Source organism: Hyaena hyaena, unplaced genomic scaffold (genome assembly GCF_003009895.1).
Source record: "Hyaena hyaena isolate Hyena2069 unplaced genomic scaffold, ASM300989v1 scaffold_87, whole genome shotgun sequence".
Taxonomy (NCBI): domain Eukaryota; kingdom Metazoa; phylum Chordata; class Mammalia; order Carnivora; family Hyaenidae; genus Hyaena; species Hyaena hyaena.
This window is the reverse complement of record NW_024080718.1, coordinates 899,379-925,662: the sequence shown is the minus strand read 5'-3', so window position 1 is coordinate 925,662 and position 26,284 is coordinate 899,379. Positions and strand designations below refer to the sequence as shown.

The following is a 26,284-nucleotide window of genomic DNA, read 5'->3' as shown; positions in this document are numbered from 1 at the left end:
AAAGACCAAAGAGTATTTCCAACCGATTAAAACTCCTGAGGGTATTTTTCTTTGCATATAAGCCAGGCTCAGAGCTAATGTTTTTGAAATTCCAGCAACAAATCCCTTTTCCAAAGGCTAATCTCTAAGACTATAGAGATTACTTTGAAGAGGTTTTACTTTAGAGATTTTTACTCTTGACCCCAGTTTCACTCCCAGGCTCTGAGATGGCAGTTTCACCATGAAGGTGAGCAGATAGGAATTGGGAGTTCTTAAGGCATTGTGTATGTATATATCAGAATGAAACTGGGTGAATTTAAGACTTTCCTGTCTAAGGTGTTTTTAGCGACAGCCCTCCATAGAGTATTCATTCAGCAAATATTTCAGACACTAGCATAGCAGGTGTTCAGTAGATGAAGCAGAATCCCTCTGAGTGATCCGTTAGAGAAATAAGGCAGTGTATGGGAGTTACTTAGATAACGTTGACAGAAGTGAGCGTGAGCTGTGCAGATCAGAAGAGAGGTTGCCACAGACGAGAGAACAGCAAGTGTGAGGGCACTGAGGCAGGAGTATGCTTGGCGTGTTGGGAAACCACAGGCTCCTGACACAGCAGGTAGGTGGGATGGTGAAAGGAAATCGATGCAGTCAGTATCCTTTGAGTTTACTTTGAGTTGATGGGGATAAAAGAAGATGTAACAACTAGAACAGTTTTTTTTAAGTTTATTTATTTATTTTGAGAGAGAGAGGAAGCGAGCGGGGGAGGAGCAGAGAGAGGAGAGAGAGAGAATTGCAAGCAGGTTCTGTGCTGTCAGTGCAGACCAATGCGGAGCTCGAACTCATGAATCGTGAGATCCTGAGCTGAAGGCCAGAGTTGGACGCTTAACTGACTAAGCCACGCAGATGCCCCTTGATTATAAGAATTAAAAACATAGCATGTATGTGGGATATTTTCATTTTCATGATGCATCTCCAGTAAAGAAACAAAAAATATAAGTCAATATAAATTAAAATCCTGGCGTGATGTATTTGGATTTAATGTTGTTCATTCAGCTTAGCTGCTTTTATTGGGATAACTTATGATATCTATGTTCTGTATATTTTTCATAAGATTAAGGTAATTTGATTCACCTGTCCCACTGTTGTGAATTAGGTTGACTCTTTTTATATTCTTTAAGGCATCAAAGGCAGTCTCTAAGCTATTTTAATATAAGCTAATACTTAAATGGTCAAAGTACTATTTCTTTCCTTATCGGAAGCTTAACAATCTTCAGATCATGTAAAATCATTACGGTCTTCATTCCTTTCTTAGGATGGTATAGCTTCCCATTTTTAAAGTAAGTTTTGCCTAAAAACCGAATCCAACAACACACTTCTAAGTGACATAGATTGTGTTAAGATTAACATGCAAGTTGTGTTTAGATTAAGATTGTTAAAATTCTTAAGATTGCTTAAAAGCTAATATGACCCTGTACCTCCTGTTTACCTGAGAACATGCATTTCTGAAGTCCTCAACTGTTGGGTAGGTGATGACACATTTTATATATCTCAGGCTAATATCTCCTTGGGCTTCCTGGACTCCAAGTCCAACTCTGAGCCATTCTTCATGATGATCTCCACACCAGCGCCTCATTCACCTTGGACAGCCGCACCTCAGTACCAGAAGGCCTTCCAGAACGTCTTTGCACCAAGAAATAAGAACTTCAACATCCATGGAACGGTAGCTTCCCCCAACCCTTGAATTAAACTATACTTGATATAAGTAACTTGTGAGGGAGCCTTTGAGCCAGTAGTCCATTTTCATTCCAGATCTTTTAAAGGTAATTGTACCTGTCTCAGTCAAGTGCAGTAGATAGTATAAATTTGCTTCAGAAGCACAGATGAGCTTTCTGCCACATAGGCAGTTAGCAGCCGGAGAGTCCACAGGGAATATTAAAGAAATGTCATCTTTCCTGACTGCAGGCTCTCTTGATAGTTTTTTGTTTTTTTTTAACGTTTATTTTTGAGAGACAGAGATAGAGCATGAGTGGGGTAGAAGCAGAGAGAGAGGGAGAGACAGAATCCAAAGCAGGCTCTAGGCTCTGAGCTATCTGTCAACACAGAGCCCAACGCGGGGCTCGAATCCAAGGACCATGAGATCATGACCTGAGCTGAAGTTGGACACCTAACTGCCTGAGCCACCCAGGTGCCCCCACTCTCCTAATTTCTGTGCTGGTTCTCAGTGGCTGAGGCACATCCCTTGGGGCTGAGCAAGGCCTGCAGCAGCCTTCTGTGGGTGGACCTCAGCAGGCCCGAGGCATAGGAAGAAGGGGGCGATGTAGTGCAGAATGACTGGAAGAGGAAGCTGAATGGAGAAATGAGCCAGCAGGGAATATAATTAAAGGCCACAACCTAAATGTTTGCCTTATATGCCAGTTACTTATGCTTTCCTTGCACAAGGCAGAGGCAGTTCACGGATTCAGAGGCAGAAATACTCTACTGCCTCATGCCTGTTGCCCAGATATCTTGATTGCTCGTGAAGTGGTAGACAGAATGAGTCTTAGACTCAGCACTGCCACTTTCTAGCTAAGTGACCTGACCATGAGCAAGATGCTTCACTTCTGCTTTTCTGTCTCAAGTGGGAGATCTTTACTCCTCATGCAGCTGCTATATGGATTAAAGGACCTAGAAATACGTAGTGAGTTGCCTGGCACATTGTAGGCAAGTGCCTGAGTATGATTTTTAAAGCTGAGAGAACAGAGTTTTGAACTAGAGAGCTTTTCTCAAGTTGTATTCCAAAAGAAGTTAATAGAAGTTCCCAAGAGCAAGTAAGTTTAGAAATTTTAAGTAGGCCACTGTTACAGAATTTCTCAGAGATATTCCTGTTCTAACGTGAATTTCCAACTGGAGGGTATACTCTATAGCATTTCTCAAACACGTTAACTAAGAACCTTTTGAGGATGTTAGTTTGGGAGATGGTGACTTAGGGCTTTATGAATAGGGAGGAGAGAATTAATGATGTATGGGAATTTTTTTTTGTTTGTTTTTTAGAACTGTGAGTGTCTTGTTTAAATGAGAAGAACTCTCTAGATTTGGGTTTGAAGTTTTAGGAAATTGCAATGATGAGACTTTTCCCAAGGCTCTAGGATGATTGGCATCTTGGGTAGAAAAATAGTGATAGAATGATGGCTTGTTAGGACAAAAATTAATGGAAGGTAAAATTAATCATTTACCCTTTTGTGGTTTGGGTAATAGACCCAGAGCATAGACTTAAAGTTACAAATTTAGTCTCCTTTTAGCCAATAGTTTCTCAGTATTATTATTATTATTATTTATTTATTTATTTACTTATTTATTTTTACTAAATCTCTTTAAATGCTGATTAATGCTGCTAACAAGGAGTCCAGGCCTTCTCTCATTAGGGAGGTAGTGGGAAGAAGCTAAAGAATGAGTGATAATCTATAGAGAGTGTTTTTACGAACACATGGGGCAGGGGAGAGGAAGTCTGAAATTGCTTAAATGCTCTCATAAGTTCTTCCTTTGCTGAAGTATAAAACGATCCTTTTTGTTATCTACTCTGGTAGTTTGATTGTAGTAACTTGGTATTAACGTTTTTTTTCTTTTAAATTTTAGAACAAGCACTGGTTAATTAGGCAAGCCAAGACCCCAATGACTAATTCTTCAATACAGTTTTTAGATAATGTATTTAGGAAAAGGTAAGAGCTGCTTCTTTATCAGTCTGGATGGTCTTTGAGGACCTTTCCAAATCAGCCCGTGAGCAGGGGACTGCACAGCATGGTTATCTTTGAGAGAAAATCAGGAGGTAGCGGTTGATGGGAGAAACTCTGGTTGGGGGTCGGCTGCCCCAGAAGCAGACTGAGCTTCCTTTACATTCAGCTGTGCAGGAGATGGTCTTTGGACCCCAGGACTAAGATAATTGCAAACTGGAGCCATTCGGTTAAAAAAAGAAATCCGTAAGTCTGAAGAAAATATCACTTTGTAAGAGATCAGGCTCAGTAGTGGCATAAGACCCAAAGGCTTAGACTAGAACAGAATATTTGTCTTTGCCATTTGGAATTTCAAGGAATTGCTTTAAGTCGATTCTAAAAATTCAGTTATACCCTTAAGGGTTATTTAGATTATACTAGGGATTAGCAAGCTATTTCCGTAAAGAGCCAGATAGTGAATATTATAACCTGGCAGGCCATACAGTTTTTGTTACAATTGACCAGGTTCATTGTGGAGCCCAGCTAGGCAGTATGAAGGTGCATGACTGTGTTCCAATAAAACTTTATATAAAAACAATTAGTTTAGTGGATACAGAGTTTCAGATTTACAAGATGAAAAGGTTCTGGAGACCTGTTTCACTGTGGGAATATACTTAATACTAATTATACCCTTAAAATTTGTTAAGATGGTAAATTTTTTGTCATATATTTTTTTTCTTAATATTTTTATTTATTTCTAGGAGAGAGAGAGAGAGAGACAGCGTGAGCAGGGGAGGGTCAGAGAGAGAGGGAGATACAGACTCTGAAATAGGCTCCAGGCTCTGAGCTGGCTGTCAGCACAGAGCCCGACGCAGGGCTCAAACCCACGAACCATGAGATCATGACCTAAGCGAAAGGCGGACGCTTAACCGACTAAGCCACCCAGGCGCCCCTGTGTCGTATATTTTTTACCTCAATTTAGAAACAAAAACAGTGGGCAAGCTGTGGCCCATCACCATAGTTTGCAACCCCTAGCCTAGACCCTTAAGCACTTGTAGCATAGGTCTGTCGGAATGAATCTGTATTCATCAGTATTGAATTGACAGCTTTCTCTTCCAGTTGCTTCTGCTGTCATCACCAGTGGTGATACAGCTAACTGGTTATAAAAAGCCTCATTTATTTCTTTAGAAACAGTTAAATTTGGAATGAACTTAATTATGTTCTGGAATTGGTTTTTTTCCCTTCTGGAATTTTCTAATTTGTTTTTTTCAGTGAGGGGTTTGAGGAAAGGAAGTTGGGGATTTGAGCTTTGGAGGTGTGGTTGGGGGCTTTGAATTGTTGTTTTGGACTTTGCTCCTGTTTTTTTTTTTTTTTTTTTTTTTTGGCAAGATAGCATTCCCTCAGTCATTGTTTCTGAAGTCTCATTGTCACCCTCTGTTCACATCCAGGTGGCAGACTTTACTGTCAGTTGATGACCTTGTGGAGAAACTAGTCAAGAGATTGGAGTCCAATGGGGAACTTGACAACACATACATCTTTTTTACCTCAGACAATGGCTATCACACAGGTAAGGGGAAGGTAGGGTATTCCTGTGACCTTGATGAGGTGCCTTTCTTCTTTTACCCAGTCAGCAGCACTGGCATCGGGATGGACAGGCCAGGAGGGTGTTGTCCTCAGGACTCCTCTGCTTAGAGGCTCTTCTCATTAGCACATGGGGAGATCAGGTTTCATTGTTTGCTGTTTCATATGCTAAATTACATGATATTCTAGGGGTTGGGATCAGAGAGTGAGCTTGCCCGGTTGGAGGCAGGCTTTACGAAAGAGGTCAGAAACAGAACTAGATTTAAAGGGCAGGTAGACCTTAGAGAATATAGGGTTAAGAGATTTTACGAGGAAAGACCAAGATAAGGTTGTCTTGGGGGAAAACCCCTTTCTTGTGAAATTGTGAAATAAGTTTTATTGATTTTGTGTGTGTATGGTTTGTTTTATGTTTTGTCTTTTCAAAACCGCATATGAGTCAGCCCTATATTCTTGACTTTCCTTTTCTCCCCTTAGATTTTCTTAAAAACCAGTGTCATCTTTCCCTACCTATAAATTTCACAAACTTGAAGACTGCTAACCTGAGACTCGCTTGCATAGGAGCAGATTGATTAGGCATTTAATTTCTTTTAAGTTTATTTTGAAAGAGAGAGCAGGAGAGAGGGGCAGAGAGAGAGAGAGAGAATCCCAAGCAGGCTCCACACTGTCAGCACAAAGCCCTTACTTGGGTTTGATCCCACGAACCACAAGATCATGACCTGAGCAAAGATCAAGAGTTGAATGCTTAACTGACTGAGCCACCCAGGTACCCCTAGGCACTTAATTTTTGTTATGAATATTTTTAAGCACTCAAAGGTGAGACTAGTAAAATAACCCTCATTATCTACCTTTGATTTTTAGCTACATGTGACCAGTTTTTTAAAATTCTTTCTACCTTCCCCATGCTTTTCTGTTTTAGCTCGGAAGGCTTTGTAAACACTTCAGCCATTGTGATTCTGTACACCAGTGCTTGGCTGTGCTTCTGACTGGTCCATTGTATATTGGGATCAGACAAAGCTCACATCTACCTGTATTTCTCTTGTGCCCTGAGCCTGTCATTGCCACTTACTCATTGGGAAAAAGGGCTTTTGTTCTTTAGAACATCTCATATTCTAGATTTGGCTAATTGCAGCCTTGTGAGGCCTTGTTTACCTTTAGTCAGCATTTTCCATAGATTGGTAGTTAGATCTATAGTCTTTTTTTTAAAAAATGTTTTTTAATGTTTGTTTTTGAGAGAGAAAGAGAGACAGAGTGCAAGCAGGAGAGGGACAGAGAGAGGGAGACACAGAATCCAAAGCAAGCTCCAGGCTGTGAGCCGTCAGCACAGAGTCTGACATGGGGCTTGAACATGCAGACCGCAAGATCATGACCTGAGCTGAAGTCAGATGCTTAACCGACTGAGCCACCCAGGTGCTCCAGATCTTTAGTCTTAACAGAAGTTCACATTTCCAGTGAGAATGCTTTCCTGGTGATATTGATAAGTACTTCCTGTTGCTTCACTTCGTGACGGTATCTGCTTGAGCAGACCCTCTTGACCTAAGCTCCTAACTGATGGCTCGTGCAGTATCAGCCTGGACTCTGAGCCTGTCCTGTGAACCTTTTGTGGCCAAAGCTTCCATTGATGATTGTTGCTTTCATCCATTCTCTCAAAAATTGCAAAATGTTGACTTCCTAATTCTGTCCTTTTTGCTTTTATTAATTGGAATTCCTTAGAGAAGAACTTCTCATCAACTCTTTGGTTATCTTGAAATTGATTTATTCAGGAAAGGCCAAATAAATATTTTTGTTCCTTTATTTACAGTTTTTAGAGTAACTTCATTCAGTTGTGGTCAGGTTGAGTATCATACATAAATTGTATTTGTTACAGTACTTTCCAGTCATTCTTTTTGCTGACTGTGTCTTGTGTTAGACCCCGAGTCCCTCGAGGCGTTTGTTTAAAGATGAACTCATTTCCTGCCATGTAGTAATAAGAGACCTGAGCAGTTGTAAACTTTCCATTAAAGCACCATAAATAGTAGAACAAAGTTGTTTTCATCCTTACTATCAATTAAATGAATGAATGAGTTACACATCTATCTTGGCTTCATTTTTACCCCATGTATTTTATTTTCAGGACAGTTTTCTTTGCCAATAGACAAAAGACAGCTGTATGAGTTTGATATCAAAGTTCCACTGTTGGTTCGAGGACCTGGGATCAAACCAAATCAGATAAGCAAGGTAGGTGCCTGAGAAAATGATGGTATTTACAGGAGCACTTGCCTGAGAAAAGACGGCTGTTTCTCTGGAGAGGAGGCTAATTAGATTTCTCCTACTATAAGGAGGAAGTCTAATTGGCTTACAATCTTCTGTGCGTATTTATAAGCCTTGGAAATAGTGATTCCTTTTTTTAATTTTCTGGCCACCTTCTATTAACTGTATTCCTCCCTCAGCCTCGTGTATATTATATACCATATCAGGATGAGTAACTTTTATTTGTCCTTCAAGACTGTAAATCTTTTCTTTTTGAGAGAGAGAAAGAGAGCAGGGGAGGGGCAGAGAGAGGGAGACACAGAATCCGAAACAGGCTGCACACTCTATGCTATCAGCACAGAACCCAACACAGGACTCAAACTCACGAACCGTGAGATCACAACCTGAGCTGAAGTCAGACGTTTAACCAACTGAGCCACCTGGGCGCTCCCTGCAAGACTGTAAATCTTCACCTTGTCCTAGAGTGGTGACTCTCCAGTGTGGCGCTCCTCAAGGTCACCCGCTGAAACTGTGAAAGGTTCAACATCCTGAATAGTTCTAGTGGACTCACTTGCATGGAATAGAGACCCAGCCTCTGCTTTTTCTTCTTCAGTTCACAGATGATCCTGAGAGGCAGCCCAGTTTGGGGTCCACTACCCCTCAGCAGCATTTCTCAGGCAGATCCCCCTGGGGACCTTGTTAAAATGCAGATTCTGATTCTGTATTTCTCACCTCCCAGCTGATGTCTGCTGCTGATCTGACCTCTCTTTGAGTAGAATGCTATAGAAAGCAGTCTTCTGAAGACTTCGTCCCTCTTTCTGTGAGACTTTTCCTTGCTAATGTTTCTGCTTTACTGATTCTCCTAGAACTGTCATAATGTTCCACTTTCTTTTCTTGCCATTTCCATTTGGGTTCATGGTCTTTCTCCAAGCTTGGTACCTAATACTGAGGCACTTTGTTCCTAGATCCAAAACACTTTGGTCTAACGCTTGGGAGATAAGAATTGGTAAGCTCTACCAGTTATGTCTTTTCTTTCCTGATAACACAATTTCCTGATAACAGCTCCGTGAGGCAAAAGAAAATTAGCAAATAGATCATTTAAGCTAAATTTGGAAAGTGAGCCATACTTTCTGGGTATACTAGATACTTTCATTTGGGGGTTTAACGTTTACTTTTTTTTTTTAATATTTTTATTTATTTCTGAGAGAGAGACAGCATGAGCAGGGGAGGGTCAGAGAGAGAGGGAGACACAGGATCTGAAACCGGCTCCAGGCTCAGAGCTAGCTGTCAGCACAGAGCCCGACATGTGGCCTGATCCCACAAACTGTGAGATCATGACCTGAGCCAAAGTCGGACACCCAGCCGACTGAGCCACCCAGGCGCCCCTAACGTTTACTTTTTTAAATGTCTGCAATTCACTTATTTTCTTTTGTAATGCTAGGATGGAATTCTGTTGTTCTTTCAGAAAGGTAAAATGGTCTTCATAATTTCCTTTTGAGTTTTCTTTTTCTCTTAAGACCTACAATCCTAAAGCCAGTCACTTCCCACTACAAATTCAGTACCCTCTAAATGGGCCTCCTTTCAAAGGAGATAGGCAAGTTTGGAGGACCATTAAATCTTAAAAGCATTTTATAGATCTCAGCGTTGGGAGTTGATTTGGGGGACGTATCTGCAGCTGTGCACGTTTCCAAGGAGCAGGGCTCCTAGGGCCACTTCTAACCAGTGTGTGGAAGGAGGCTGACTGAGAACAAAATGAAATGTGACAGACCACCCATTGAACAAACCATTCCTTTTGTCCTCAAGTTAACCATGGCAAGGAGAAAAGTTCACCTCCTCTAAGCAGTCTAAATGAAACTTGGTTCTAAGGAAACCATTTCAACAATAACAACTATCATTTATTGAATGCTTAGTGTGTGGTAGGTGCTGTTCTAAGTGTATTAGTCATACCAGTTCATTTAACTTTCACAGCCTTATGACATACACTGTTAGCCCCCTTTTACAGATGAGGAAATTGAGGTACAAAGTTAAATGGTTTTGCCCAGGATAATGTAGCTAAAAAGTATCAGAGTCTGGCTCCACAGTCTATACTTAACCGTTACAGTATAGCTCAGAAAATATTTTAAGTATCTCCTTACGCCAGCAGCCTTGGGTACATAGTAGTGAGAGTACCAAGCAGTCAGTGAAGATCAGTTCTTAAATCCCTGGGTGCAGGAGAACCAGATACTTTAGCTACACTTGTCAGAACCTCCGAGGTATCTGAGTGGAGACCTGGGTGTTGAGAAGGATTTGTGGGAGGGCATTCTGAGCAGAACAATAAATGCAAAGGCACAAATATGAGATTGAGCTTGGCTTGTTCAGGGGACAGAATATGGCAGTTGTACTTAATTACTTTCACTTTCTAAGTGAACCATCTCTCTCCCCTCCTTGCCTTTGTATGGCTGATTGCTCCCTATGTTTGGAAGGCCCTTCTGGTGCCCTTTCCGCCTCACCAATTGTCCTTTGGAGCTTTAGGGCTCCTGTCCGGAAAGTCACTACAGAGCCCCGCCCCCACTTGGGGTAGGTATTCTTCCCATGTTCTCAGCTGGCTTCACACTTACCACACCCTACTGGGTTTGTCTTTTATCTGAGGGGTTCCTCGGGGAGAGACACTGTCTAACCTTAGACTACCCCGCCCTTAACACACACTGGGGGACGTCTCTGGTGCTTGGATGGTTGGTTAATTACCAAGGTCACATAGTAAGTGGCAGAACCAGGACTGAAAATTAAGTCTATAGTTAAATCCGTGTGTGTGTGTGTGTGTGTGTGTGTGTGTGTGTGTGTCTCACTGCTGTGCTGACAGATGTCGTTTGAGAAGCATGAAGTGCTCAGCTTCCACTTAGCACAAAGAATGTCAGAGATGGTGAGTGACTCATCATGTGTCGACAACATAGTTGTCTCAGTGCCAGTTGTCCTGTGTGAGTGGCACAGAGTTATGAGTTGGGCATAATGAACTGAGCTGTCAGAAGCTGATGGCCAAAACAGGGCACGTCTGACCGGCAGGACTCAGCTGCTGGGCGTTCAGAAGCAGGTGGTATGTGTGGATGCCAAAGACTGGCTTATTGAGGTTTTTTTCCCCTGGCTAGAATTTAGTCTAGCTTTAGATTTGGTGGTAGAAATTCTTCAAAAGGTTTTTAAACAAGAAAAAGGTTAGTAGGAGAAAAATGACCCAGCATGATCCAGGGGAAATAGAACTCGGAGTCAAGAAGACAACATACTGGCTTTAAGACTGGACAGAATAAGTCTTGTTTCCCTACGTGAAATTGGGAGGATGGAAATCGAAAGCTTCTCAAGTGTAACTTGGTGACATCCTGGCTTCATACTTGGAGGGAAGTTGGGACTGAGGCATCAATCCAGATGCAGCAGCCCAAGGTGGGGGGAGCTCTCTGCTCTCTTACGCAGTTCCACTGCGTTTCGCTAAATGGATTTGGGGTGCTCTCCAGCATGCTTTGAGTCTTTCCTTTGATATTGCTACATGAATTCTTGACTGTTGGGATTTCCGATATCCTCCTGAGAACCCTCTTTCTTTTTTTTTTTTTTTCCTCCCTCAGTAGTTCTGTAACACTGTCGTTCTTCTAGAGCTGAAAAATAAGCAGCTGTGCAAGACATGATATCCCTTGATTTCCTGCCCCAGAATTTTCTGAGAACTTTGGCTTGATCAGCAGGTCTATATACTTTAATCTAAGAACAATCCCAAACTGTGAGGCTGTGACGTATGAAATAATTTACTTTTGGTCTCATCAGTGGTTTCTCAGTTCCAATCCATAAATGAATCTCTATATTTCCTGATAAAATCAGTACCATTTTAGGAACTTGAATTGCTGGTGTTTCTAGAAGTTATTATCATCACGGGTCCATAGTGTCCATTGTAATTCTTGTTTGTAAAAACCAGAGCTGGGTGTAGTTCTCTGTTGAAGTCTTTACTCCTACTCCCATTTCCATCAGAAGTCTACCATCTCCTGACATAGTATGCTAATTTTGAGATTCTTTACCTCTTAGTCGAACAAAAGCCTAAAAGGTAATAGAATTTGTCCATTATTTTTACGGAAAATGTGATTATTGTAGATGCCTGGGAACAGAGAGCCCTGGGATGGTGTATATGGCATGTGGGCTGAATCTTAGTGACTCTTGACTTGTACTGAAACCTTAAAGACCTTTCTCCCCAAAGAGCAGACTCCTTCAAGAGAAGCTCCCCCTCAGCCCCCATCACACAGCTGATGGCTCTTGAGGCAATTTCTGGTGAAACAGGCAGTCACCATTTTATATCTCTATGGGCTTTATTATTTTGGTGTTTACTTTTTTTCCCCCTCTTATGAAACTGCCTTGATCATGTTACTGATACCTGTGCAATTGGTTTTATGTCATTTATGTTCTAGACACGACTGAAGATCTTTTAGTCACATGCCAGGGTCTTATTCCCTTGATGTGGTTCTGGAAGTGATACCTCTGCTAGTCTTTCCTTTCCTGCCATGATCTCCTCTGTATTCATACCCAGTCTTGTTGACTGTGTTCAGAGCGGCTCAGTCTGCCTGGGAGACTTGGAATTAGGCAAGATCTCTGTTACGTTGGGTCTTGTATAATTCCTAGAGACATCATTTTTGTGGGTTTTTTCCTCAGTAACATATGGATTGCCTTTCCCATGAGTGGCATGCCACGGACTGCTAATTTCTGACAGCTGCAGCATTACACTAACCAATTCAGAGCCAAGCAAGATAAGCATACTGGTCTGCCCTACAAGAGCCGTCGTAGCTATAGGAGACCTGGCCCCTGAGGAACATCGCCCTGAAGATGTTCTTTCATGTCTACTTTTGGTTTTGTTTTTAAATTAAAAGTTCCTGAGTTGGTAGGAATCCCATTTGGCCTTTCCTTTTTTTTTTTTTTAATTTATTTCTGAGAGAGAGAGCATGAACAGGGGAGGGTCAGAGAGATAGGGAGACATAGAATCCGAAGCAGGCTCCAGCTGAGCTAGTTGTCAGCACAGAGCCCGACACGGGGCTCGAACCCACAAACCGTGAGATCCTGACCTGAGCCGAAGTCAGACACTTAACCGACTGAGACACCCAGGTGCACCCCCCCCCCAGCAATTTGGCCTTTTCTAAGATGCTGTAAGTTTTCTCAGCAATTTTGAAGACTGTTAATTTCCTTTGAGTAAATGGTAGCTTTTCCAATTATGAGCTGTTGACTTTGTTTCAGTTACTTCTCTTTGGTTTCCTCATCTGTAAAATGGGGGAAGTACTGTATCCTAAGGTTGTGATGAGGATTAATTGAGGAGAAACGGTAAGTAACATCATGGAATAGGTGCTTGGTAAACATTAGTGCCTCTAGTTTCCCTCGTGGCTTGTCTTCACCATTCTAAAAGCTTTTCCTAACCTGTGACTGAAGTGACTTCAGGTGTATGCTTCGGTCTTTTGTAGGTCTACACTGTCCACCTCAGTAGCCACCAGCCATGCATGCCTGTTAATGTCAAGTTAAATATATACAATGAATTTCCCCTTTTTCTTTTTTACTTTAATGTGGTCACTAGACCATTTTAAATTGTATATGTGGTCCCATTATATTAGACTATGCTGGTTTAAGTCCTAAAGAGGATTTGTATACAGAAGGAAAATAGTCTAATAAACCAAAGGAATAAGGCAAGGTATAAGTACAGGACAAGAACTTTAATTTTTAGACTGTTTATTTAGCACATTTAAGTTTTGTGCTCTTTAAGGAAACTTTTTTCAGTGCATTGTTGGAATAAGTTTTCTGAGGTCTCCAGCCTATTGCAAACATTTTTTAGGTGTTATCAGTTTGAGAAATGATAAGAAGGGCGAATATCCTCCTTGGTAAGAAGCACTTAACTTTTGGGACACCTGGGTGGCTCATTCCATTGAGTATCCAACTCTTGATTTTGTCTCAGGTCATGATCCCAAGGTCGTGAGGTTGAGAGTCCCATGTCGGGCTCCATGTTGAAGGCCTGGAGCCTTCTTGGGATTCTCTTTCTATCTCTCTTTCCCTCTCTCTCCCTCTCTCTCTTCTTCCTTCTCTCTCTCTCTCTCTGTCTCTTCCCCCCAATTTCTGCTCCCTTTCCTCCTCCCCCTCCCCCCTCTTCCCCACTCCTGTGTGCTCTCTTTCCAAAAATAGAAAAATTAATAAAAAGCATTTAACCTTTGAGGCTTTCAAAGCTGCCAGTCTATTTGAAATCAAATTTAGTGCTGAGGCATAGGAGCACGTGTACCCCAATGTTCATAGCAGCACTCTCCACAATAGCTAAAATATGGAAAGAGCCTAAGTGTCCATCAGCAGATGAATGGATCAAGAAGATGTGGTTTATACCATGGAATACTACATGGCAATGAGAAACAATGAAATCTGGCCACGTGTAGCAACATGGATGGACCTTGAGGGTGTTATGCTGAGCGAAATAAGTCAGGCAGAGAAGGACAAATATCATATGTTTGCACGTATAGGAGGATTAGGAGGAACTTGACGGAGGAACAAGAGGGAGAAGAAGGGCGGAAATGGTGGGGGAAAGGGAGAGGCAAACCATGAGAGACTCTTGAATGCTGACAAAAACTGAGGACTGATGGATGTGGGGGGGAGGGGAGGATGGGCATGGAGGAGGACACTTGTGGGGATGAGTACTGAGTGTTATGTGGAAACTAATTTGACAATAAACTATTTGTAAAAAAAAAAAATAAAGAAAGAAATCAAATTTAGTGAACTATAGAAATAATCAAGTTGCAAACACTTTGTATAAAATAATTAGCCCAACATTTTCACATGATTCATCAGACTGTAGGCAGTGCCAAAGAAGTTTCAAAAAATGTTTTGATCAATAACAGTTATGGGTTGAAAAAATACATAACTTCCCAGGGGCATATGTTACAAGTCTCATAAACTTATATGTTTTGCTTTGTTTTTTTCATTATTGTATTTATATTTGAATCAATGAATAAGTAAGACCTCAGTAAGTCTAGGCTATACAAAAGATAATAGTAAATGCTGTTTGTCTCATGGATGGGGTGGGGAAAGAGCTGTATTATAGGTAGAAAAGGAAATTCAGACAAACTGTGTTCTAGATTGCTTTTTTTTTCCTCATTCTCATAGATGCTCGTTGCCAACATTGATTTGGGTCCTACCATTTTGGACATTGCCGGATATAACCCAAATAAGACACAGATGGATGGGATGTCTTTATTGCCCATTTTGGTGAGTATAAAGCCTTCAATCGGGCCTGACCCAAGACTCTGAAATAAATTCCAAGTTATATAAATTTAGACTTAAAAATGTAAATCTTAAACTATTAAATTTGGGGAACAAAGAATAGAATTTTTCTCTTTTCTATGGTGGGAATGAGTTTTCTAAAAAACTGATTGGACCACATATAAACACTTCTGTATCCTCTCTTCCCTCCCCCCCCCCAAAAAAAACTCTCATAAACAAAGTTAAGACAGGTGACAAACTGAGAAAATACTTGCAACATACACGAAAAAGGGTTCTTGGTCCTACTAGAGGAATTCTTAGAAAGCAAAGATTAATATCCCAGTAGAAAAATGGGCAAAAGAAGTAACTTCTCAACTCCTGGAGAAATTAGAAATGGCCACAGTAAATGCAGAAGGATTGCTCCAGTGCTGACCAAAGAAATGTCTAACTGAAGGAGGCCTTTATTCCCTACAGAACTGGTAAAGATTAAAAAGGTTTATGCCCAGTGTTTGCAGCTATCTGAGAACATGAAAACTACTCAGACTGTGTTCATAAAAGTATAGTCAGTATGAGCGATCAGGAGGCTAAAGGTCTTTACAAGAGCTTTCATTTCAGAACCCACACATTAAAGGGCACTTGGCTGGCTCAATCAATGGAGCATATGACTCTTGATCTTGGGATTGTGAGTTTGAGCCCCAGGTTGGGTATAGAGGTTATTTAAAAATAAAATCTTAAAATATATATATATATATATATATATATTAAGCGGTTCCATCTGGGAATTTATTCTAAAGAAAACAAAATTAACTCAAGAATATTTGAGCACCTACTGTGTGTCTGGCACTGCACAGACCTAAGGATCTATGGAAAGATCAGTATTAAAATGCACTGGCTATTTTTGGTGACTCATATAGGTGAGTCTTACTCATCTGTCTGAATCTGTAATAATGTATTACTAGCATAGTAATATATGTTATTAGCATATATTAGCATATGCTTCTTACTAGAGGATACATGTCACTCACATAAATTCTGAAACATAAGAAATACCCATGAACTCATCAACTCATTTGAGAACTCACATATTCCCGGTACTGGTGCACGTCCCTGTATGCCCCTCCCCATGCTACGTATCCACCCTTTGCAGGCCCTGTGGGAGTGATCATTTTCCTGAATTTCATGGCTACCATTCTCTGGATTTTATTTTTTTAGTAGTGATGTATGTACATATTCCTAAACAGGATGCCTTAGTTTTGATACTGTTTCACACTCTCAAAATTATATCCTACTGAATGTAGTCTGGGACTTTTTTCAATTCAGCATTGTTTCCAAACTGATACATGTTGTTCATCGATGCCTAATTTCTACTGTATGAATGCATTACAAGTTAATTATCTGTTTTCTTGTCAGTCGATAAACCTTTCTGTTAGGCTAGTTTTGTTTTAGGAACAGTGCTGTTAGAGCATTTTTATACACTTCTTCCAGTGAGTGTGTGTATCCACCAAGGTATGGGAACTGCATGCTGTTTGTTTCTGTAGACATTACCAAGTTATTCTCACAAAGAGGCTATCAATTTACCATCCCATCAGCAGTGTAGGAGATTCCCCTTTGTTCTATAGGAAATTGTCAGCTTAATTTTTGCCAGTCTAATGGTTAAAAAAGACCAAAATTTTATTTGGTCTTAGTGTGTGTGCATTTCTTTGTTTATTAACGAGATGAGTCATTTTTAACGGCTTACTTGACTTAATTCGTACAGTTCACTAAAGTTTACAGTTCAATAACTCTGGTATATTCAGCGTTGTACAACCATACCATAATCTAAATTTAGAACATTCGCATCACCCCAAAGAGAAACCCCAGATATGTAAGCAGTCTCTTCCCCATCGCTCCCTCCCGCGGCACCAGGCAAGCACTGATCTACTTTCTGTTGCTATAGATTTGTCTGTGTGGCCATTTTATATAAATAGAATCATACATAGTGGTCTATGGTGACTTACTTCTTATACTGAGTATACTGTTTTCAGAAATCGTGCCACAGCATGCATCGGTATTTCATTCCTTTTGATTGCCAAATAATATTCCATTGTTTGGATATGTCACATTGGCTTATCCGTTCCTCAATTGATAGGTTGTTTTCCCTTTTTGGCTACTATGAATAACGCAGCTGTGAACATTCTGTGTACAAATTTTTGTGCAGAAAGATGTTTTCAGGTCTCTTGGGGATATACCTGTACCCCTAGGAGTAGAATTACCGTTGCATATAACCTGTTGAGGAGCTGCTGGACTGTTTCTTAAGCAACTGCACCAGCAGGCTACAAGGTTTCAGAATTTGCTACATCCTTGCCAACGCTTGCTCCTCTTTTTATTACATCGTAGCGGGTGTGAAGTGGTATCTCCTTGTGGTTTTGATATGCAGTTCCCTAATGACTAATGATGTTGAACATCTTGTTGTATGTTTATTGGACATTTGTGTATCTTCTTTAGAGAAATGTCTATTCAGACCCTTGGCCTATTTTTTAATTGGGTTTTTGATCAGTGATCATTTTTCATTTATGCTTTTTGGGTTGCTTCCCTTATGAAGTGCCTCTTTTTGCCCATGATGTTCTCCCTGTCTGTGACTTCTTCTCTCTCTGCATTAAGGTATGAGAACACAGGAGTTAAATGTATAAATCCTCTCTTTTATGGATAGTGTCCTTTGTATCTTGTTTATAAAAATGTGTCTGAACCTTGAGATAAAAAATAATCCTTCTAGGTTTTCTTGGAATAGTTTCATACTTCTGCCTCTTACACAAAAGTCTTCAGTGTATCTAGAATTGATTTTTCTGGTATGGTATGAGGAAGCCAGTTTCATTTCTTTCTCTGTAAATACTCAGTTGCCTTTTCCATTCCACAGATCTGTCTGTCCTTGTATCAGTATCATGTTGTTTTGTTATAAAGCTGTGTAATTAAATCTGTGAAAGCACACCTCTCTCATGGTCCTTGTGAGGACCTAGCTATCTCTCTTGCATATGAACTTTAAGACCACTTTTCAGATGAAGTGAAAAAATTCATATTGGATTTTTGGTTGATATTTTACTGAATCTATAGATCAGTAAGAGGAAAATTTACATCTTTTAATGTTTTCCATACAAACTTCATACTGTATGTCTCATTTCTAGTTAGGAAAAAACCACTGTGCTCTGGGGCAAAAGCAGCAGTCGACCCTTGAACGACATGGGTAGGGATTGCGTGGGTCCGCTTCCATGCAAGTTTTATCCTGTAAACATTGGAAAATATGTTGGAGATTTGTGACAATTTTTAAAAACTCGCAAACGAATCACATAGCCTAGAAGTATTGAAAAAAAATTTTTTTAAAGGCTAGGTGTGTCATGCATGTGTAATTTACGTGTAGATACTATTTTATTACTACCATAAAATATATAGATTAATCTGTTATAAAAAGTTACCATTTTTCAAAACTTACACAGGGCACCTGGATGGCTCAGTTGGTTGGGTGTCCAACTTCGGCTCAGGTCATAATCTCATGGCTCATGAGTTCAAGCCCCATGTTGGGCTCTGTGCGGACATCTCAGAGCCTGGAACCTGCTTCAGTTTCTGCATCTCCCTCTCTTTCTGCCCCTCCCCTGCTTGTGTGTGTTCTCTCTCTCTCTCTCTCAAAAATATTAAAAAAAAAAAACAAACTTACACAGAACAAACATGGCATCGTTTGAGAGAAGTGTGAACAAACTTAACAGTGCAGTATTAAATCTTAATTGCAGTACATACTGTACTTCTGTATAATCTCCTAGCTACCTCCAGTTGCTGTTACCGTGAGCTCAAGTGTCATGAGTGTCCGCTTAAAATGCCATGTGATGCTAATCATCTCTGCATGAACAGTTTGTCTCTCTAGTAAACTGGGTATGGGGTAAAAAATTATTTCGGTTCTCGGGTATTTTTCATTGCATTTAGTATTATACTCTAAGCCTTGAATAACACCTTGGGACCCTTGCCCAGTGCCACCTGGGATCCTGGAAATGCTCCCAAGAAGCTGAAAGAAGTCATGACGTCATAGGAAAAAGTTGGATTGCTTGATATGTCCTGTAGATTGAGGTCTGCCACTGTAGTTACTCACCATTTTAAGATAAATTAATCCAGCATAAACACCACTGTGGGGCAGTGGGGAGAAATTTGTGAGGCCATTACTGCAGCCATGCCAGGAGTCATAAAAACTTTACACTTTTTGCAAAATACCTTTTTATCTTGTGTTGAAAATAGTAGCTTTTATGTGGGTGCAGGATTGCTATACGAAAGGCATACCTGTAGACTCTTAATGTGATCAAGAGAAAGCAAAGTCATTATATGACAACTTAAAGCAAAAGGAAGTTGAAGGATCTAGAGCTGGAGAATTTAATGTCAGTAAAGGATGGTTTGATAATTTTAGAAAGATGTGTGGCTTAAAAATGTCAGTGTAAAAGTAACAGAAGCAGCAGCTTCTGTCGACCAAGAGGCGGCAGATAGTCTCCCAGATGCCATTAAGAAAATCATCAAGAATGTCTGCCTGAACAGATGTTCCTATTCTGGAGAAAAATGCCATGAAGGACATGTATTAGGAAGGAAGAGAAGCAAACACCCAAGGTTTAAGGCAGGAAGGGACAGGCTAACTCCTGCTGTTTTGTACAAATGAAGCTGGGTGTATGATCAGGACTTCTGAGCCTTGAAGGGAAAAGACGAACACAGCCTTTGCTGGCAGCCTTTGCACAACAAGAAGGGCTGGACATTGAGAACCCTTTTCCTAGATTGGCTCCATTGATGTTTTGTTCCTGAAGTCAGGAGACAGTACCTTGCCAGTAAGGGCCTGCCTTTTAAAGTTCTTTTGATATTGGACAATGAGGATGGCCACCCAGAACCCCATGAGCTCAACACTGAAGGCATCGAAGTGGTCTCCTTGCCCGCAAACACGGTGTCTCTAAATCAGTTTCTAGATGAAGGGGTCATAGGACCTTGACCTTCAGGACTCATTACACGCATTACTCTTCGGAGAGGATTGTCAACATTATGGAAAGGAACCCTGACAGAATGTCATTCCAAGTCTGGAAGGATTTCACCATGAAAGGTGTCGTCGTTACAGAAAAACCTCTAAAATCCATCAAGGCCAAAACAATAAATTCCTACTGGAGAAAACTGTCAAGATGTGCCTGACTTCACAAGATTTATGATAGAGGAAACTGTGAAAGAAACTGTCTATATGGCAAAAGGGGGGGCGGTGGGCGAAGGGTTTCAAGACATGGATCTTAGAAGATTGACATTAGACATCTGGCAGAAGGGTTTTGATTATTCAGGACTGCTTTTGACTTCTTTAATGCCATGGGCCCTTCTGTGGATGGGTACCAAAGCTGACGCAGACAGTGGAAGGATTGGTGCCATATGGAAACATGTTTAGAGAAATGGCAAAAAAGACAAAAATTACGCCATATTTCGTAAAGTTACACTGAGTGTGCCCACCTCCTCCACCGCGGAGACAGCAAGACCAACCCCTCCCTTCCTCCCCCTCAGCCTACTCAGCAAGATGCCAGGATGAAGACCTGTATGATGATCCACTGTACTTAAAAATAGTCATCATGCCACACAGTTGAACTTGTGTAGGCTTTTGTTTTTGTGTAAAAACCTAGTACCTGTACAGCAAGAACTGTATTAGCAACGCCACTTAAGTATTCACCGTATAGAATGTCGCATACAAGACTTGTATGGAAGTGGATGGCCTGTCCTTACATGGGCATAAAGTGAGTGGTATTTACTATAAAATTAATGTATTAGTTTTCTTACCATCTGTGCTTCCAAAGAACTATATTACCATGCAGTGTGCTTTGGTTTCTCATAATTGGAGAAACTGGGTGTCATCTGTCATCACTGGTAAGAGTTTTTTAACGTAACAGTGTTTTCACTGCTGTGTTATGAATACGACCGTGTGCCATAAATTTTTTTGTCCATAAAAATGATCCATCCTTCATTAGGCCAGGCTACTGTGGAGCATTTGTGTCAGCCACACTAGGGTACCACAGAGCAGCCACGTTACGTGTTGCCAGTGCATGCGTCGTTATACCTGTAATTATGAGTTTCCTTGTCACATTTCTTCATTTTTGTTAAACTTTATTTATTTTGAGGGAGAGAGAAAGAGAGATTGCACAAGCTGAGGAGGGGCAGAGAGAGAGAATCCCAAGCAGGCTCCATGCTGCCAATGCAGAGCCTGATGCAGGGCTCCATCTCATGAACCACGAGATGGTTACCTGAGCTGAGATCAAGGTCAGACACTTAACCTACTGAGCCTCCCAGGCGCCCCTCATTTTTTCTTTTTTGATGTCTGGTGTTGCTAATATGTATAATATGTACAGTGTGCTGTATCCCTTAAGGTACTAACAGATCATCTTGGAAACAGATGACAAACTTACAATTTGAGAAATACAGTGCCATGCATATATTTCCTCTTCCTCGCAATTTTCGTAGTATCTTCTTTTCTCTAGCTTGCTTTGCTGTAAGAATACAACATATGATACCAATATAGAGCATGTTAGTGGACTGTGGTGTTAGTAAGGCTTCCAGTTGACACCAGGCTATCAGTAGTTGAGTTTTTAAAGAGTCGGAAGTTACATGCAGATCTTCAACTGTGCAGGGTGCCCGTGCCCTTAACCCCTGTGTTGTTCGGGTGCCAGCTGTTGTTAATTTCTCTGCACACTTGCAGACGTGCCACTCAGGACTCTGCTCTCGTTCCTGTTTTGTTTTGGCAGCTACTCTGGTGAAACTACTGGTGTATGAAGGTTGCAGAGCAGTTTGCGGCTCTAGCCTGCCCTGACTTGGTAGCTGCTGGCTGCATGCAGCTATTTAACTGGAATAAAGTGAGGAATTCCATTCCTCTGTGTCACTAGCCACATATCCACTGCTCAGAAGCCATTCTGTTGAATACCACAGATATTACATTTCAGTCAGAAAGTTCTGGATGGTGCTGCTAGAGATCGAAGGTTGGCACACCCCTGTGAGCCAAATTTAGCCCACCCCCATTTTCCGTAAATAGTGCTGTATTAGAACACAGCCACGCTCATCCATGTATATATTGTCTAGGCCTGCTTTCCTGTACAACAGCAAGATCGAGTAGTTGCAGCAGAAACTACATAACCATAGATGGTAAACATTTAGTATCTGGCCTTTGACAGAATGTTTAATAATGCTTCCAGACCATTAGCATCACCTGGAGACTAAAATACAGTACTCACCCCTTATCCTTGGTTTCCCCTTCCATGGTTTCAGTCATCCGTGGTCAGCCACGGCCTGGAACCAGATGATCTTCTGATGTGTTCACAGAAGATCAGGAGTAGCCTAATGTTAGGTCACAGTGCCTGTGTCATCCCCCTCGGTTCATCTCCTCACATAGGAGTTTTACTTCAAATTGTCACAAGAAGGCTAAGCACAGTACAATAGATATTTCAGGAGAGAGACACCACATTCACATAAATTGTATTACAGTATATTGTAATTGTTCTGTTATTGTTAATCTCACTGTGCCTTATTTATAAGTTATATTTTATCATAGATGTCTATGTAATAGGAATAAACAGTATTTATAGGGCTCAGCACTATCCACAGTTTCTGGCATCCATAGTGGGGGAGGATCTTAGAATGTACCCCCCACAGATGGTGGGGGGGAACTCTTTACTTTTGCTTGGGTCCCCTCCCCAAGTTTCTGATTGACTGGCATGATACAACATGGCCCTTGGGATTTTTAAAGCTCTCCTCGTGATTTTAACATTCAGCAAAGTTTGAGATGACTGATGTAGACTTCCCAGATACTCTTTTCTCGTCTCCATATTTGGGGTTTTAGAGTCCACTCAAAAGTTTGACAGATAAGTTCTTCCCCTGACTCCCAGCTTTCATAGCTCAGAGTTGGTATAGTGGGTACCTACAGAGGAGTTCGTGGCTTCTGAAATCCTGTGACTTAGGATTTCTGAGACCTTAACCTGCGTGGGATTGTTCAGGTCTCAGAATAGTGGGTTAGGATGCACATTCCTGTCTGTGTGTCCCCCTTTCCAGGCAGCTGTGGCGTTCTGAGGCCTTGCACAGGCTATCCTCCTTCCCACTGTGGTCACCAGGTTAAGTGGGTGCACTGCAGTCCTTAGAGGAGCAGGTCTCACGCTCACATTCATCAGGAATGGTTTCCCACCCTGACTAGGAATGAAGACCTTGGCATTTGCAGTTAAGTTCCCACCTGATGCTATTGCTGGGGGAGCACACCTTGAGAACCACCGTTTCCGAGTGTGCTTCTCCAGTTTCACCATGCATATGAATCACTGGTGGATCTTACTAAATACAGACCATAGCTCATTAAGGATAGACTAGGGCCTGAGATTGTGCGTTTCCAACAAGCTCCCAGGTGTTAGTGATAGACTACTGTTAAACAAAAATTCACCTGAGTAAAGGTAAAGATCAAATTCGCTTCATTTAGTGATTTTTTACTTGGGCAGCAGCTCATCTGGTAATAGAAGGGAGCTCCACCAAACTACAGAAAAAGATTTTTAAAGGCAGAAAGAGAGCAGAAAAAAAATCATTAGCAAAGAATACATCGTTTCAGGCATGGTAGAATTGCTAAGGGGAATGGAAGGGCTCAATGGGCAGTTTACCTCACTACTACTGACAAGGTAATTCCAGGTCGGCTGCTTACGAGGGGGAATATAATTAGGTATTCAGTCTTGGTTTGCTGACATGGGGCTTAGCACAATTTTTGATGACAGCAGTTTCAGAGAGTAAAAGAATGGCAGTAAGAAGTTTGTTGTCCATTTTTTATTGGGGTCCCAGTGGACGTAAGAAAACTCCTTTGTTTCCAAAACATCCCCAAATCACAGGCCTGTTGGTGATCAGTGTAATGCGCATGCATAGTATAGAGCTCTGCTTACTGGGCTGAGTTTGTGGGAGATTAACAGCATAACCTGCTGGGAAGTTCTCTTTTTCGTGTTTATAGTGTGACCCATCAGTAAATAAAACTAGCTCAGGATTAGTCAAAGTAGGGATGTCTTGTAAGTCAGGACGCAGTGTCACAGAATGGGACATTACTACCTTACAGTCCCGGGCTCCCTAGCTCAGGCCGGGGCAGTAAGGGAGCAGGATTAAGAATGTTGTGACATTTGAGATGCAGATGAGGTAGGTGGTGGGAGTGGAATGAGTTCATAGGAGGTTAGTCTGCTTGCAGAAGTGTTGGAATTATAAATCCATTTGGAATTATGAAGTCTTCAAGCTGTGTTTGTAGTGTAAAGAAATGTCATTTCCTAAGGTTAAATTCACGGAGGATGCTGGGTTTTTTTTGTTGTTGTTTTTTTTTTTGAGAGACTGAGACAGTGTGATCAGGGGAGGAGGGGAGATAGAAGGAGAGAGAGAAGGAGAGGAGGAGAGAGAGAATCCCAAGCAGGCTCCACACTGTCAGTGCAGAGCCAGATTTGGGGCTCAAACTCCCGAAACTATGAGATCATGACCTGAGCTGAAACCAAGAGTTGGATGCTCAACCAGCTGAGCCACCCAGGTGCCCCAATTCACTGAGGCGTCTCACTGCGGCTGGAGCCTACGGTGGCTAGCACAGGCTCTTGTGGTGCAATCAAGTTGTATGCTGTAATAGGCAGTAACAGGCCTGTATTTATTGCCAGGTCTTTGCATCAGCATTTCTTGTGCTTAATTATCTTTTTCATGGACAAATAAGGTGAAACATTTTTGTTTGATATCTCTAGGGTGGGAGTTCTTCTAGTGCTTATTTTAGTCTTAAAAAGCCCTGTTCATGTTAATCTTCCCATGCAGGAGGTTCAGGGATTGAGATTTTGGTAAATTCATAAAGTGGGGAGGCCAACGGAGAAAAATTAGGAATGCATACCGTGCAATAGCCAGCTAGGTTAGAAATCCACAAAGCTAGGCTTAGCTTAATCTTGTTTGGACATAACTGGTTTCCTTTAGCGCTTAGATTATGATCTAGGGTAATCAACAGTGTCTAGGAATAGATTTTTCCTCAGAGACTTTATGTCCCCTTTCACCTAACTGCTACATCAAGTCAATGGAACTCTTTATGGACACCTCTTTGGTAACAGCATAGAAAGAGATGGTCTGCATATTGTAAAAGGATTGATTTCCCAGGGAACTTGAGGAGAATGAAATCTTGGTGGAGTACATGGGGAAATAAGGGACTCCATGAATCCTTGAGGCCTGACTGTCCAGTATATTACTGATTGTTCCAAGTAAAAGCAAATGGATGTTGGCTGTTGGAGTCCACAGAGATGCTGGAAAAGGCTGAATGTGTCTATAAAAGTGAACCATTTGAGTCTGGTAAAACTTGGGTATTTGAATTTGGAACAACTGAGAAATGGGGGAAAACTTGTTAATACCTCTTAGGTTCTGGACAAGTCACTGTCCATCCCATTGGGTTTCCTGACTGGCAAAATCTGCGTGTTGCAGGGGCTGGAATGGAATGCTACCCCTCGGCAAGGTGTGAGTCCTGTATGGTTTCATGCTTTAATGGCTATTGGGGCACTAGAGAAAGAAGTTTCGTCCTCTCTGTGAATTTCTGTGGGCTCTGCCCTTGTTATCTTCCCAATGTCAGAATTAGAAGTGGCCCACAGATTTTGAGGCATCTCAATTAAATTAGGGGATTTTTGTTGGAAGTCTTCCTCATTTATATCAAGGACAAATTATAAAGAACGGAAGATCAAGTTCAGGTTGGTCAGGAAATTCTAGGGTGAGATCTCATTAGAAGCAAAACTTATTAGCCCTTTAAATTTAGAAATGAGATCTCTACCTAATAGATTGGGACTGTATCACAGAGCCGAAAGGAAGGTGCTTTAGTAAAATGTCATAAAGTCATTTGTACTGGTTTGAGATAGAAATTCTGTCTGAACTTTGTTAGATACCTCTAGTATGTGAACGTTCTTTTCACTCTGAGGGATTTGATGTCCTGTGAGAGTGGGGTTTAAAGTAGAAAGTGTAGGGGCACCTGGGTGGCTCAGTCGGTAGAGCATCCAATTTTGGCTCCGGTCATAATCTTGAGGTTAATGGGTTTAAGCCCTGTGTCAGGATTAGTAAGACATCAGTACTCACGTAAAGAAGGATGGAAGTGTGGGAATCAGGTCATTTGTGATGTCTTTTATTTTAGTGCTTCTGTGTCTTTAATTTTTCCTTGACCTTTTGAAATGAATCTTTCAGTGAGGCTGTTTTGGAATCTTGAAGCATTTTGGAAACCTCTATTTATCAATTAAAATAGGTATCCCATTTTCGTTTAATTCAGAAACCCTTTCAAGTGCATTTCTTTTTTTAATTGAAATGTAGTTGAGGCATAAAATATTAGTTTTAGGTGTTCAACATTTATATACATACAAAGTGATCACCACAATTCATCTTAGCCACCTTGTTACCATACAAAGTTATTGTTATTAACTATATTCCCTACGCTGTACGTTGCATCTCTGTGCTTAATAACCTGTAGTTTGTACCTTGTAATCTTCTCCCCTCTGACAGCCACCAAATTGTTCTCTGTATCTTTGAGTGTATTTCTGTTTTGCTCATTTGGTTTTTATTAAGATTTTACATATAAGTGAAAT

The 26,284-nt window shown here is 41.1% G+C and overlaps 1 protein-coding gene across 1 annotated transcript in view; it reads left to right on the top strand.

Moving 5' to 3' along the window:
• GNS (glucosamine (N-acetyl)-6-sulfatase) overlaps positions 1-26,284 on the top strand; it is a 53,269-nt gene that overhangs the window by 13,315 nt on the left and 13,670 nt on the right. Inside the window, exons 6-10 of the mRNA XM_039234280.1 lie at positions 1,529-1,696; positions 3,589-3,671; positions 5,111-5,229; positions 7,354-7,457; positions 14,595-14,696. Coding sequence (XP_039090211.1) covers positions 1,529-1,696; positions 3,589-3,671; positions 5,111-5,229; positions 7,354-7,457; positions 14,595-14,696 — 576 coding nt within the window. The remainder of the gene's footprint in view (positions 1-1,528; positions 1,697-3,588; positions 3,672-5,110; positions 5,230-7,353; positions 7,458-14,594; positions 14,697-26,284) is intronic.